A 14,851-nucleotide genomic window follows, 5' to 3' on the forward strand; every position below is an offset into this window, starting at 1 on the left:
ATCAAATTTCCATTTGGATAACTTCCATAGTAATTCCCTATTCCTCTACAGTTAATGTACGAGCACCAACCGAAGCCAACGCTCACACCCAAACCCAAGCCAGTCAATAGGCGTCAACTACAGGAAACTCATTACAGTTTATCGGGACTCAACAGTCCCAATATATTGTTTTCTTTGTCAAATCTAGTGCTCAGTCATACGGTTACGAGACATAGAGATTATGTAGAATTCACTCAAGCAGGAAGCAACAAGAATGTAATTAATTATTCTATCCAGGTGTCCGGACGTCCGTTAGCCTCCTAGTTACAATGGAAAGCAATCATAGAGAACTTCGTTGAATGCATGCTGGAGCCAATGTAGATTATTTCCATCGGTGTTCAGCCACCTGATGACTCTATCCTGCTCTATCTTGTTACAAAAAGCCTTTCATGTAGGATAAAACTAGATTAAAGTTATTTTGGTTGATATTTATCAAGCTGCAGGTCTAGAAAAAAGATTACAATGCTTCTTATGAACATTATTTTGAAGAATTTTATAAGGAGGTTCGTCAGGCATAGAGCCTTATAATCTTCAAGATTTTGTCTGAGTCCATGGAGAAACGTCTATATCCATTGAGACCAGGTATGATGTTTGACTACAGGAAGATTTATTCAGATACTTATTGAAATCTACATACGTTCATACAGACCACATGATGGAGGGATTAAGCACAAAATAGAACTGAAACTGACAATTCCACTTGTGGACTTTCACGAACAGAAAATATAGATGGGATGGAAAACCCTGTGTAGGTAGGCTGATTGTTCATCCACATAAGACTCATTCAGAATAACAGAAAGAAGAAACTCATACGTTTCATATCGAAGGCACTCACCGTCCGTATACGAATGCTGAGAGTTGACCAAACAAAATGAGTGAGTTGCACGAACAAAGTACTGTTAATCATACTCATCTGATAGAAATATCTGAAACATGAGCATCTTGAATTACGAACCACGAGCTTGCAACACCCGTCACTGGTACAATTGGTTTCCATTGCACCCATGTCTGATAAGTGATACTAAATCACTTGAGCGTGTCCAGCGTGTGAGACCAAAATTAGTGAAGGGTCTTTCTAAACTCCCTTACGATGAGCGTTTGAAACGTCTAAAGCTTTTCCCCCTATTCTTATCGTAGGACACGAGGTCACCTTATACTGGCATTTTGTATCATTAATTATGATTTGGGTGTTAATATGTCTTATCTCTTTGCTCCCTCCAGCACTAATAATCTCCAAGGTCATAGCAAGAAGGTTCACAGACCGCGACCTAATAAACTAAAGGTGGGGTTCCGTTTCTCTCATTCAGTGGACAATGACTGGAACGCATTATCCGAACAAGTGGTATCAGCCGCATCAGTGAACATTTTCAAGAAGAAGCTGGACCTTCACTGGAATACAGTCTGTCAGGATTAACACAGGTTCATCAACCTACTATCCTTATTACTGAAGACTGAAGACCAATCGCGTTCCCGTCATAAAAGTAGGTCACTACAAGCGACTCAAATAACTGAATCTGTACTCACTAGAGTATAGGCGTCCTAGAGGTGATCTAATAACATAACAAACTAAGCACTTATTGGAAGCTACTTAAGCTCAGTCCTAGCACAAACCTTAGGGGTGCTATAGAGAAATTAGCGACGCAACATAGCCGAATGGACTGTAGATACACCTTTTACTCCTCACGTGTTGTCAAATTCTGTGATTTGCTGCCAGCTGAGCTTATTTAAGTGACTTTATAGAACTCTTCTGGGAAGAAACGTGACATATTCTTGTAAACTCAGGACAGTATTTTACCAAAATTTACGAATGCTTCTTGTTGGTTTGTTGAATATATTTAGGATCCCACCTGGAGGCATCGGTGATTGATTTTAACTATATACGTAAGCCTATTCAGTGATATCTTTTTCAATCCTGTCCACAACTATTTAAGCCATTTGAGCGTTTACAGATATTTAAAACTTTTCGAATCAGTTGTGCTTATATGACGCGGAATAATTAAGTCTGAAGGTCGATTTCTTCATAACCGCACGAGCATTCGGTTTCGGCACACCATTATGGACTCTACATGTGCACCTACAAACGAAGGATACTTGTTAAGTAGCTATCGTCACTTTTTCGAGCTCCTTGTTCTCGTCTGTATGTCTATATTTGGTGCAAAGTACGTGTTGAAGCTATTCAAAAAATATAAAGGAGAGTTTCTTCGTGCTGGGTTCGCTGGTGTCGACATGAATAAACCCTCCAAGCCAACAATGTATGTCGTCTTTCAATTATTTCCAATTTACTTTAAGACCTGAAGCCCAGGGAGTATTATGTGGTGTTGTTTTTCTTTCCATCATGTTTCTGTTCATCCCTGTTCCGTTCTGGAGATACCTCGTTGGCAAAACTGATATGCAACCAGTAGAGGTAAAAAGTTTGTTTACTGACCCTATCTTCAACAGGTGTGTCAGACAAACGAAATCAAGGGAGAACAGGAAATTATCTTTAAAAGCCAGGTATGACAAAATTATAATGATTATCCATATTCTCTCATAGTTCATTCAATTTCTTGCTGGTTTACTGTCCATATGCTGCATGCTTTTCTTGGGTTTCGCCGACGACGCCCTCAATCTACCTTGGAGACATAAAATTGGTTTTCCATTTGTTGCAGGCTTACCTTTACTAATGGTCTATCTAGCCAATGACGGGACCACAAGCATAGCTGTCCCAGTTATTCTGAGAAATACTTTCGGCAGCAGCGTAGATATCGGTACGTTCGGAACTCTTTGGAGTATGAAGTATCAGTTTTTTAAGTGCGACATTCCTTTGTTTTACAAATTGTTTCAGCGTAAAACTTTCAGTCTCAGTTTGAAAAGGATAGGAATCTAGGTGGCCTGTGTTAGTCTTGGCAGTGATGATCTATCGGTTGATCCAGCTTTTTCTTGAAAGAGTGGACGGATGGAGCCTCAACCTCGTGCTGAGGTGATGCATTCTATTCGTTGGTGTTTCGATGGTAAAGTCGATATTTATCTGACAAGTAATTTGTTCCGGGCGTGTGGACTTTTTTGAAATGTCTTCGTAAATTCTCTGTTTCAGAAGATAAGAAAAATGAGGGCATATCAGGTGCAAACTTATCACTAAGTAATTTAAAAACTGTAATCAAGTCACCTCTAGTTCTTCGATATGACTATGGAAATAGGTTTAGCTTAACCAGTCGAGCATCATACGGGAGCTTCGATATTCCGGGGTTAAGCTTAGTTGCTGTTCTCTGAACCCTTTCCAAAAACTCACTGTTTTTTAAGCAGGGGCTAGCCGCTTGTATGCAGTACTCAAGTTTAGGACACACGAATACTGTATACAAAGTCAAAAAAGTTTTAGCTTCGACATGGCTAAAGGCTCTACGTATTGACCATAGAGTTCTAAAACCTGTGGCGGCTATTGCACAGCAGCATGCAGTAGTTTTTAAGTCTTGGCTAACGATGACTCCTAAGTCATTGTGTATCTGGACAACAGATAGCCCAATGTTATTCACTGTGTATGTATCTATATCCTGATGACCAATATGTATCACAATACATATGGAAGTATTTATAAGCATCTGCCAAGTTTGAGATCATCCAGATGATTTCTCTAGGTCATTTTGAAGTTGTAAGCTATCACCTTTACTTCTTATCGCCCTCCATATCTTGACGTCGTCAGCATATAGCAAGACCGATGATGACAAGAGACGAGGAAGGTCATTTGCATACAAGAGGAATAACACTGGCCCCATAAAACTTAGATTTGATCCAGTTACTATTTGTTAAACTTCAGAGTCATGTTGTTTTTTTAATGTTGTACTTAATCCCTGGAAATTCTAATTTATCAACTGTATACACTACACTTCGAAGACTTTATCCCTAAGAATGTGTTCCGACTTTTGGTTTATAAGTAAATGCATGTGTTCATTCTTTCACGGTAAGCTTGAGGAGACTATCATTTATGGACGGACCAATCATATTTAAGACAGCAGATCTTGGATTTTGACATGAAATTCATTCATTCATTTAGCTTTTGTATCCGTTCTTTTTTCAAATAAGCAAATTAAATTTTCAAGCACTGCAGTGGTTGGTTCTATGAATTGGCTACTCAATGAGAAAACCTTTACTTTGGTTGTATGCTTTACTTGCTATATCCTCTAGAAAAAAATATCAAGCATAAACTCAATTCTTAGTACACTATTCGGTATGGCTTTTCCGCCTTTTAAACCCATTTCAAAAGTATAAAAAATTTGAGTTCCTTATTCTTTTCTCCCATAGTAAACTTAGCATCTTAGTAATCGTAAGTGATTAGTTCCCAGAACTCATCTCAGATATCAGTTGCCCTTCCGATAGGAGCTCACTGCCGACTAGTTGCCACTAGCTGTTATAAAAGTCTATCATATTGTTTAATAGAATCGAATTTCAATATATCATCGGTTGACATTCTTCCCATCCAGCATCGAATACGCTTGAATTTACTGAGACGGGTCTATTTCTGTATAATTAGATTCACATCTAAATAATTTCTTTATAAGGTTGAAACTTATTCCCTCATTCTTCATTTATATAAACTTGTTCAGCCATGCGTCAAAGTGTGTATGCCCATCATTTTCACTTCTAATCGTCGCTAAAATCTAGTATATTTGAATTATGTTTGATAATTTATTTCAAATTACCTAGGTATTTTGTATTACATATATATGGGTTTGCTGACTGTATTCTGTACTAATTCTATAAACATATATGCCGGAGTAAATGGTCTTGAAGTTGGCCAGGCAATTGTGATTGGTGCTTCTCTAATTTTATTCAACTTGATTGAACTTTCTAGTAAGTTATTAAAAATTTCTTTTTAAAGATTTTATTTATTCTTTGTAGTTTCTTTAAGAGATATGTACCTAAGAGTAACAGTTATTTAATATAGTTTGAAGTTTTGAGTACGTAGGTTTGTAGTCTGTGGTCTTGGAACTAGACGTTTGCCAGTTATTGGAACGTCAATCTATTTGCTAAGGTCGTATATTATCTTTCACGTTAGTCGCAAATCAACCTAACGTATAAATGTTCACTATATCAGCTACATTATATGTTAATGATGAAGTTGATAGCTAAAGACTATAGTCAGTCAGTCAGCTACAACGTAGGACCAGGCACATTAATGCATCGGTCCAAGTTGCCATACCTCGTTAGCACAACAAGATCAACTCCCAATTCATAGAAGTAGTTAATTTAGTGATGGTAGTATATAAAAGATAGGTTGTATATAAGGATATTGTATAGAAAGGAAGAAAGTTATGAAGCAATTTTAATCTCAAGGTTTAAGGGAAGATAAAGAGTGTATACACCTACGCCATTGTGATCGATTCTGAGCCATGTCACCTAGAGTCTCCAACCATTGGTTATGATAGTCACGTGGACCCCAACCAAGTAGTCTGCATCTGCCAACATGACTCAGACTATAATACAAATGTGTATCATAATTAGGAGTAAAGTGTCTGAATTGCTATTCATTAAGTAATATTTTTTCGCTGTCAAAAATATATAAGCCAACACAAAAGTTTAAATCAAAGTGCATCTTTTTAATCCCAAGGTCTAGATAAGAGCCTAAGTTGTTTTATCTCTCAACACCTCTGCTCGATCAGTCTTATTGTTTATTTATTTATTTATTTATTTAAACACATAAGTATTGGTACAAGGAAGCACCAGATAAATATGCGCCTCACAAATCTCATTCGATTTGTGTGAGGGCTGTGATACTGCCCAGGTGCCCAGACTGAAGCGGGTGGTTTTCTTAGGGGGCCACACCCAGAGCCTTTGACCTAAAGGTCTAGTCCACAAGGCAGTGGAGCATCGTAAGGAGATGCAGTCCTATGGTAGCCGGTGAACAACAGTTGGTTCATACGCCATTCGTTCCTTCAGGATACTGGAGCCCATGTACACCATTGGTTTGGAATGAGGGTTTTCCAACTCCCCTAGGTGGATCCTCCACATCCACCAACCCGGTTAAAGCGCCGGACATTCGCTTTTCGTCCTCTCACTTTTGTGAACAACACCCCCGCCACGAGAAGGCAGTGAGTAGGACTTCCCTGTCAGAGGCTATATATTCGCGTGGCCATATGAGAGCATTTCGAGAGGGAGAGCAGACTCTCCCCACTCTCGGCCGTACCAGGGCATTTGGGGGCATTGTTTGATGATATTGGGGTATTGTCTATGATCTACAAATGCTTCCATTGAAAATAGAGGAACTTTTATAAGCGTAAAACATGAAAATATTTGAACAAATGAATAAAAATACGTTAAGTACATCATTTCTTTGCAGTAAGTGTAAAACGATGCCCAGACCCTCCTACTTTGCTTTTTTATTTGTATACTTCGTAATCCGTCCATAAATTCATCCAACATTTCAGGTTATCACTGGCGTGTCCATCTCTTTTCGCTATATTTTCTGATCCCATTTTTGGCTGTATGTTGGTCTCTATATCGTGTAAACCGGTGAGTTTTATCAGTTTTATTACTGCTTATAAAGCATTATACAGTAACGTGTATTTAGTCCACTTAGTTTCTACTCCTATGAAAGTATAATGGACATCTTTCAGTCCATTCTAACCAGTTGGTCAGCATATAACCTTACATGAAGTGCATCAATACTAGTTGCCATACTTCTTAACAGTATGCAACGGGAAATTGTCAAAACGGAACTGTATCGGAATAAACTATAAAAGATTCGTCGGAAATGGGACATAAATTGTAGATAATGAAATATTCAAGATTTGCAAACATATCTTTGATACAATTCATGCAATCTACGCTTATTTTCTCCTTTTATTCCCCAGATTCGATTGTCCAGTGCACCATCCGGTTGTTTGGGTAATTTAGTGAAGGACTCAATATAGTCTAAAGATTAATTCATCTATCTATTTAAAGTTTACCGTGTTTTTTTCAACCTAACTGAAACCACTTCTAAACCAATATTGGGCTCAGCGGAAGTTACTTGTTCCCTACATTCCTTCTTACTTTTAACAATGACATTTTAGAAGTGGCTTTGAAAAACGTATGTAGAGACGATATAAATTAGTTGCCCAAGAAGAGATTTTTGAATAGTGAGTACGTGAATAATATCTTGTGTGCGGCTGTAAAATTGCTATATGGATTAACCATTTAGTAACCTACCGTCGTCCACAGTTGTGGTACATAAATCGCACAATCTGTGTGCTAGTTATTTCTGCAAACTGACAGGTATCTGTGTCGTAAGCCGCTGGAAATAGTAGGTGAGTTTGTCTAGGTTGCTATGTAAGTGCTGGAGCTTTGGCAAAAAGAACAGTGCTCGTAGTATGAAAGGCAGACCAACTCATATCGATCTAGACCGTATTACGTGTTTTGGCAATGTTTAACCCGTATGTTGCTGATAAATCCCAATCTAACCACTGGATCAAAGTGACTTATCTGCTGCATCTCTGTCACATATTATTTAAATTTGTCGTGCTTCTCATTCTTCAGATAAGTAATTTGCAATAATATATTAATAATAGTCTAATAATATTTCTCAACCTTTTTCAAAAAGGTATCCGGCGAAGGTTTTCGTGGGTGATACATTCTGTTATTTTGCGGGCATGACTTTCGCTGTAGTCGGTATTTTGGGTCATTTCAGCAAAACATTGTTACTATTCTTTCTACCACAAATTGTCAACTTTCTGTATAGCACTCCTCAGCTGTTTGGTTTGATTCCCTGCCCACGACATCGATTGCCTCGGTAAGTACAAGCGTTTGCAGAAAAGTACAATTGTTGTCTTACAGTTATTTTAAATACGTCCTTCTTATTCTATCAACACTAAGATTTCGCATTATCTAGTCAGGCCATTACAATTCACTTGATATAACTTCTTTAAAGCTTGTTAGCAGCATCTTGTTTTGGAATCAATTTCATATGTCCTTCATATTTTGACGTCCTATCCCTGTAGCTTCTACAATATCGTTTCGATGTCATTTATTTCACTGTCAGCTTAACAGGATCCTTTCTGTTTGTCTAAATGCTTACCTTACTGATTTAGCATTGCAACTTGGACTGTTGCAAATTTAGTTCGTATCCTAGGTTTTTAATGACTGACTGACTATAGTAAAATTCCATGGATTATAACTCTGATAGCCGCATAAATTATATCTGTTTCAGCATTTTATTACCCATTAGTAAATGATTGAAAAAAGTCCAAGGTTTATTTCCAATTAATATTGTAACACTTCCCCCAAATGTCCTGTTACGGCCGAGGGTGGGAAGAGTCCGCTCTCCCTCTCGAAATGCTCTCACATGGCCACGCGTATACAACCACTGCCTTCTCACGGCGGGGTTGTTGTTTACAGAATTGAGAGGACAAAAAGTGAAAGTCCTACTCTAACCGGGTTGGTGGATGTGGAGGATCCACCTAGAGGAATCGAAAAACCCTAATTCCCAATCAATGGTGCACATGGGCTTCAGGATCCTGAGGGAACAAATGGCGTATAGACCTGTTGTTGGTCACCGGTTACCATGGGACTGCATTCCTTTACGTTGCCCACTGCCTTATGAATCAGACCTTTAGGTCAAAGGCTCAGGGAGTGGTCCTCTAAGAAAAACACCTGCTTCAGTTTGAGCACTCACACAAATCGATTGACGAGTTGTGGCGCATATATACTTGGTGCGTCTTTGTACCAATGTTTATGTGTTTAAATAAATAGGTAAACAAACTTCCTATGTTGAGACAGAAAATATAAGTTTGGTTGTGGCTTGTTGGTTCAGGCTTATGCTAAGGTTTGAACCCCGCTTCACCCACTTCGGTTTTAGCAACTGCGTATTGTCATTAACCCTCACACGTTGAGTGAGACTCGTACCCAAGTTCATTTTTGCTGTTTACATAACGGACTGAACCATTAAGAACCAGGAATCAAAGAATGGCTATTTCATCACAGTATGGGACTCCTCAACAGTGTGCATCTGAAAATCGAACCCATAACCTTCGGTCTGGCGCGCAAACACCTAACCTCTTGACCACTGACCCAGCATCCAATAGTGTACGTGTTTAATATCAGTCAACTCACGATATTGCGTAAATATCTTTCAATGAGAAGCCTTGATCGGTGCAGTGAACCACGTTGAGCGGGGGTAGTCACTTACCGATGACATTGAGAGATGATTGCGCAATGTTTTCTGTGATTAAATTCTTCTTGATGTGTGGGAGAGAGTGATAATGATTGGTTGTCTGCTTAGTCAAACACGTCAATAGTCTGACAGGTGTCAGATGAATTATATATTCACCTATCCTTATTATTTATTATTATAGATTGATTGTTGTTGGATTATGTCGATTTTGGTGTAGAAATATCTTTACGTTCTTGTCAGGCTAATCGCATGTTCTTGATCTGAGTTGTGTTGAAGTCATGTAGAGTAGACATTGGAAGGGAATCTAGTGTAGATATTCGTCTAAGGTGAATTAACGTCCCATTCGTGTAACAAAAGAAAACGAACCGTTATAACACTTCTGGATTCATGATAATATAATGTTCTGTTTACATTACTTTACTTACACCTGTCACTCCCAATGAAGCATAGGCCGCCGACCAGCATTCTCCAACCCACTCACCCTGTCCTCGGCCTTCCTTTCTAGTTCTATCCAATTTTTGTTCATTCTTCTCATGTCTGTCTCCATTTCTCGGCGTAATGTGTTCTTTGGTCTTCCTCTTCTCCTTAGGCCTTCATGATTCCATGTGAGGGCTTGTCTTGTGACATAATTGGGTGATTTCCTCAATGTATGTCCTATCCACTTACAGCATTTCTTCCTCCACTAGATGGGATCTGGTTTGTTCTCTCCCACAGTAGGTTGTTGCTGATAGTTTCTGGCCAACCGATCCGAAGTATTTTGCGCAGACAACTGTTAATAAACACTTGTATCTTCTGAATGATGGCCTTCGTTGTTTTCCAGGTTTCCTCCCCATACAGTTTAATCCATCATAAGAATTCCGTATGATGTTGACTATCTTCTCAGGCACACCGTGGTGTTGAAGAAGCCTCCATAGTGTTGTCCTGTCCACGCTATCAAATGCTTTCTCGCAGTCAATGAAGTTGATGCAGAGTGGTGAATTCCATTCAATTGATTGTTCCACAATGATCCGTAGAGTTGCGATTCGGTCTGTACACGATCGATCCTTACGGAATCCAGCCTATTGATCTCAAAGTTGGCCGTCCATGGAATCCTTCACTCTGTTTAACAATACTCTGTTGAAGACTTTTCCTGGTATTGAGAGAAGAGTGATGCTTCTGTAGTTATCACATTTGCTGAGATCTCCTTTCTTCGGTATTTTGATTAGAAGTCCTTCTTCCAAGTCTGTTGGTACTTGTTCTTCATTCCAAATCTTGCTGAAGAGAATGTTGAGTGTCTTTGCAGTTACTGCTACGTCTGCTTTCAGCGCCTCTGCCGGAATGTTGTCTGGTCCTGCTGCCTTGCCGCTCTTGATTTTTCTGATAGCCATGCTGATCTCTTCAATTGTTGGTGGGCCAACATTGATTGGGAGGTCCGTGGGTGCTGCTTCGATGTTGGGTGGGTTCAGTGGAGCTGGTCGATTCAAGAGTTCTTTGAAGTGTTCTACCCACCTGTTTCGTTTTTCTTCAATGTTGGTGATTACCTTGCCTTCCTTGATTCTCACTGGTCGTTCTGGTCTACGGCAATTTCCAGCGAGTTTCTTTGTTGTATCATACAGTTGTCTCATGTTTCCCTCTCTTGCAGCCTTTTCCGCTGTCATTGCTAAATCTTCCACATATTTACGTTTGTCGGTTCTGATGCTCCTCTTCACTTGCTTGTTTGCCTCTGTGTATTCACCTTGTGCATGGGCTTTCTCTGTTCTCGTTCGCCTGATATTGATTACTGCCTTGTTGTTCCTCCTTTTCTTCAATCTTATCCAGTGTACCAACAGTGATCCATTCCTTGTGATGGTGCTTCTTGTGACCCAGAACTTCCTGATATGTTTAAATGATTGCCTCTTTTATCCCTTTTCAGTTGTTCTCCATGGTAGTTCCCTCTCTAGTGAGTAGATCGTGAAAGGCCTGGAACTTACTGCTGAAGGCTATCTATGAATTAGTACATATATATATATATATATATATATATATATATATATATGTTTTTCCAATAATATCAGTCGCATTTGCATAATATTCTATTGATGTGACATCCTATGTTTTGACGTTTATTTTTTCTAGATACGATCCAACAGACGGTCTATTACACCCCAGTCGTGTTCGTTTTCATCCAAAGTCTTTATCACGTCCTGGTCAGTTTGTTTTGACTGTGTTTTCCCACGTGGGCATTATTGAATGTAAACTTTGCCCGGATTGTATCCCAAATATTCCCACATCACCTAGGACGGAAATGATCGTTTCACAACCATCTCCTGAAAATATGTCTTCTGATGAAGAACAAACATCGGAAAGACAAAGAGCTAGGAGTAGAAGCCCAGTTCAAACCAAATTACCTACTGAAGAAATTGTTGAAGTGGATAACCTTACTGTCATAAATATGATGCTACGTGTTTTAGGACCCAAAAATGAACAACAGACTACCAATACTCTTTTGCTACTCCAAGTAAGTTACCCTTAAGACAGTTAAAACGTTATTTTACCCCAAACTTCTGAATAACCGATATGTTAGAATTGATGTGTTAGATTGTTCACCTATTAACATCCACATCAAATTTATTCTATACTAGTAGTTCCTTTCCTTCAGCGAGGGTGTTCCTCTGTGGAACTTTAGTGACAAGGTTTACACTATGACCTAATTTCTAATTGTTTAATCATTTGTTGGTACAACGGGATGGTTTATAACTGTAAATTTAATGTTATTTGCTAGTCTGACCGTTTAACTTGGTTTACGTAACCCCTTCTGTACATTTTTAAGCGTAATTAGTCCCAAGAATAATAGCTCCTTAAAATTGATTACTTTTCAAAAGAAACAAGTAGACATCGGTTTTCTCATAATATTTCATACTAATAGCTTTCCTGTGCAAAACTATCTACACTAGAATGGATATGAATAAACCTTCACAAATAAGTTTCCAGTACCGTCAGTTGTTCACTAATAGCAGTTGAACATGTAGTTTGACATCAGCACTCTTTCTGATGTTTAGGACAAAGAGCTTTCGAGTAATTTGGTTGAACTTTGTTAAGTAATTCAATATCTTCATACCCAATCGTGATTACTCGTCCTAGATATTCCGTCTTTTTGATTATTACTTTTAAAACTGTTATAATCCCTAAAGAAAGGAAAATAGAGTAGCTTCCGAGTAATAGTGCTTAGCCTGGAAATAATTTATTAGAATCCTTATCAAAATTTTATGCTTTCTCTAAAGTTGGAATCAGTTTTACTCATTAGTGACTGTCCGGTTTTATTTTTTCTATATGCTTCACAACATATATATATATATATATATACTAATGAGAGCAAATATAATTTGTTGTTGAGCGTGGACAAAGACACTTGGCATGCTCACTACTAAATATCTAATTTTCTTTCCCCTCATTGATTTCTACTCCGGACTTACTGCTTGTAGTTGCGTTGAATAAAGTACTATTTAGTGTTAACCTGGTTCTCTATTCCGAAGTATGAATCTTGAATCGGATATAACATGACTAGTCTCGTTATCATATTAACATATTATTGTAGTATACCTGAGAGAGAAAGAAAAGTATTTTAAACCATCCATTATATCAATATATATAAGATGGTGCCTTTTTAATAAACAGTTCTATTCTGTTTCATAAGATTAAGAAACAAAAAATTCTGTTTATCATTTACTGATAACATACTAATGGAACTTTTGGTTTGAGCTACACTTATTGTATGCGAATAAAACTTTGTTCATGACCTAAAATAAAACTAGTTAAATGTATATTTAATTAACAAAATTTGTAAGTGGATATCTTTTGATTTCTTATTGTGCTACACACAAATCTATGCAAAATACACATTTGTTGCACTTTGGTTAGAAATGTTTTTTTTGATTCGTAATAATGCACCCATGATTCCATAAATTCCCTTATGTTACTATAACAAATATATATGATCTTCATAGTTAAAATTCCAAATTAATCTTAGCTAGATCATCAACTAAAACCTGAGAGCACCAGATGACCGTTTCATCCTTGTATGGGACTGTTTAGCGTTGCGTATTCACGACCCCTCATGCATTGTGTTAGCTAATCATCCACCGCAGGCGATGAATGAGGGTTGTGCAATATCGTAAGCTGATTGATGTTCACCACTGGATTCTGGCTTACTGGTATAAAGGTTAAGGGTTTGCACGTGAGATCGAGAGTGCTGAGTTCCAATTGTGTATGCGCGCTTCTAAGAAGTCCCGTGTTAGAACGAGACTGCCGTCCAGAGCTTCCAGGTTTTCGGTAGTGGTCTAGTTGAGATTAGTTCATAGTTTAAACTTTGAAAATCCACATACTTATAATATCCAATTTTGTTCGCAAAAAATTTTTTTTCTCTTTAACTGATTAAATCATACTTAAGTTTAACTAGCTGATACGTCTTGATGATTGAACGCTATACTCGGATCCTAAGCTAGTCTTGTACCCCCAAGCGAGAACTACACAGCGACTTGAACACGAGAGAAAAGGCACAAAATATACGAAAAGCACTTTACTCCAAAGGTTTATTTATGTACAGAAAATATAGGGTTTTTATAGTATTTTAGAAGTCCTTGGGTTTTCCTGAAAATTCTAGAATACTATTAAACATAGTAGCAGTGTAGTAATCAGTCAATCAGAACCTCTACATGTGACTTTTCATTTTCGCGGTATTTCTAGCAAGGCTTCTAATCAAACGCTGATTGGATAAAATGCTTTTTAATGTTTCCTGAGCTTGTCATGTCTATTGCGAGAAATTTGCAGGATCATCTCAATACTAACATTATTACTTAATTGTTTCTGGTTTTTTATATCAATTATTCAATTTATCTCAGTCCCATCCAAAAATCACCTCAAGGAAAATAATCAATTCATTCCTATTCTTTCTTTCTTTTTTTTTCCAGATACTTTGTTCTTGTTTCGCATTTATGATTCGTTATCCTCTTGCATGGCTCTTTTATGATGTACCAGCTAAGTAATCACAATGAATATTTTGTTCACAACATTGTATAAATGATTTTGTACAATGTTTTAGTTGTATCTAAACAACATAATAATGATTATTACTATTATTATCATCATCATTAGTAGAGTGAAGCTTATATATATACTACTTATATATATATATATATATACTTATTATATCCTTTCATTTTGTGTACATTTTGATTGCTCCATTGTGTTTATATTATAATTATTTTGAAGATGTATTTCATTATTGAATTCACTTTTTTTTGTTGTAAAATGGCATTTTAGAGAAAAAAAACAAACAAAAAACTGGTTCTATTTATGTGATGTTTACTTTGTTTACATTATCTATTCTATGTATATTTCAATGTATGTTTGAATACAATACAATACAATGAAGTACATTCAGTTCATTTTCTACATGTGTTGTTTTTACAAATATACAAATTAGTTAATCACATATTTTCATCATTATTGTCTATGATGAAGAATGAAAAATAAATCTTTCTTCATTACTTGAATAGTATTGTAGTGTGGTCTACTTATATCCATATAAGTAGTATATGGCGATGGTCAGACATAGAATGTATTTTGGCAGAAAACCGATTAGGAAAGAACTGAAATGAAGTGCGATTCGTAGGAAAATGCATGAACAATGGAATTAGAGAAGATGAACTGATATTTACAGAAGGAACAGTGAAG

The 14,851-nt window shown here is 37.4% G+C and overlaps 1 protein-coding gene across 2 annotated transcripts; it reads left to right on the forward strand.

Annotated features, from left to right (window-relative positions):
* Positions 1-2,004: 2,004 nt before the first annotated feature.
* Positions 2,005-14,608, forward strand: Smp_051360.1 (UDP-N-acetylglucosamine--dolichyl-phosphate N-acetylglucosaminephosphotransferase; the record flags this gene model as incomplete). Of its 2 annotated transcripts, XM_018790624.1 has the most annotated exons (9): positions 2,005-2,291; positions 2,329-2,443; positions 2,479-2,532; positions 2,573-2,786; positions 4,717-4,863; positions 6,438-6,522; positions 7,592-7,780; positions 11,255-11,636; positions 14,086-14,608. In XM_018790624.1, 9 exons carry the CDS (start codon positions 2,095-2,097, stop codon positions 14,158-14,160), a joined length of 1,458 nt encoding a protein of 485 aa, XP_018646138.1. In that variant the 3' UTR covers positions 14,161-14,608. The 2 variants fall into 2 exon arrangements, with proteins under 2 accessions (XP_018646138.1, XP_018646137.1); XM_018790625.1 differs by lacking the exon at positions 14,086-14,608 and having other exon boundaries at positions 2,095-2,291; positions 11,255-12,042.
* Between the last annotated feature and the right edge of the window lie 243 nt (positions 14,609-14,851).

The sequence above is a fragment of the Schistosoma mansoni genome, assembly GCF_000237925.1.
Source record: "Schistosoma mansoni, WGS project CABG00000000 data, supercontig 0049, strain Puerto Rico, whole genome shotgun sequence".
NCBI classification, from domain to species: Eukaryota; Metazoa; Platyhelminthes; class Trematoda; order Strigeidida; family Schistosomatidae; genus Schistosoma; species Schistosoma mansoni.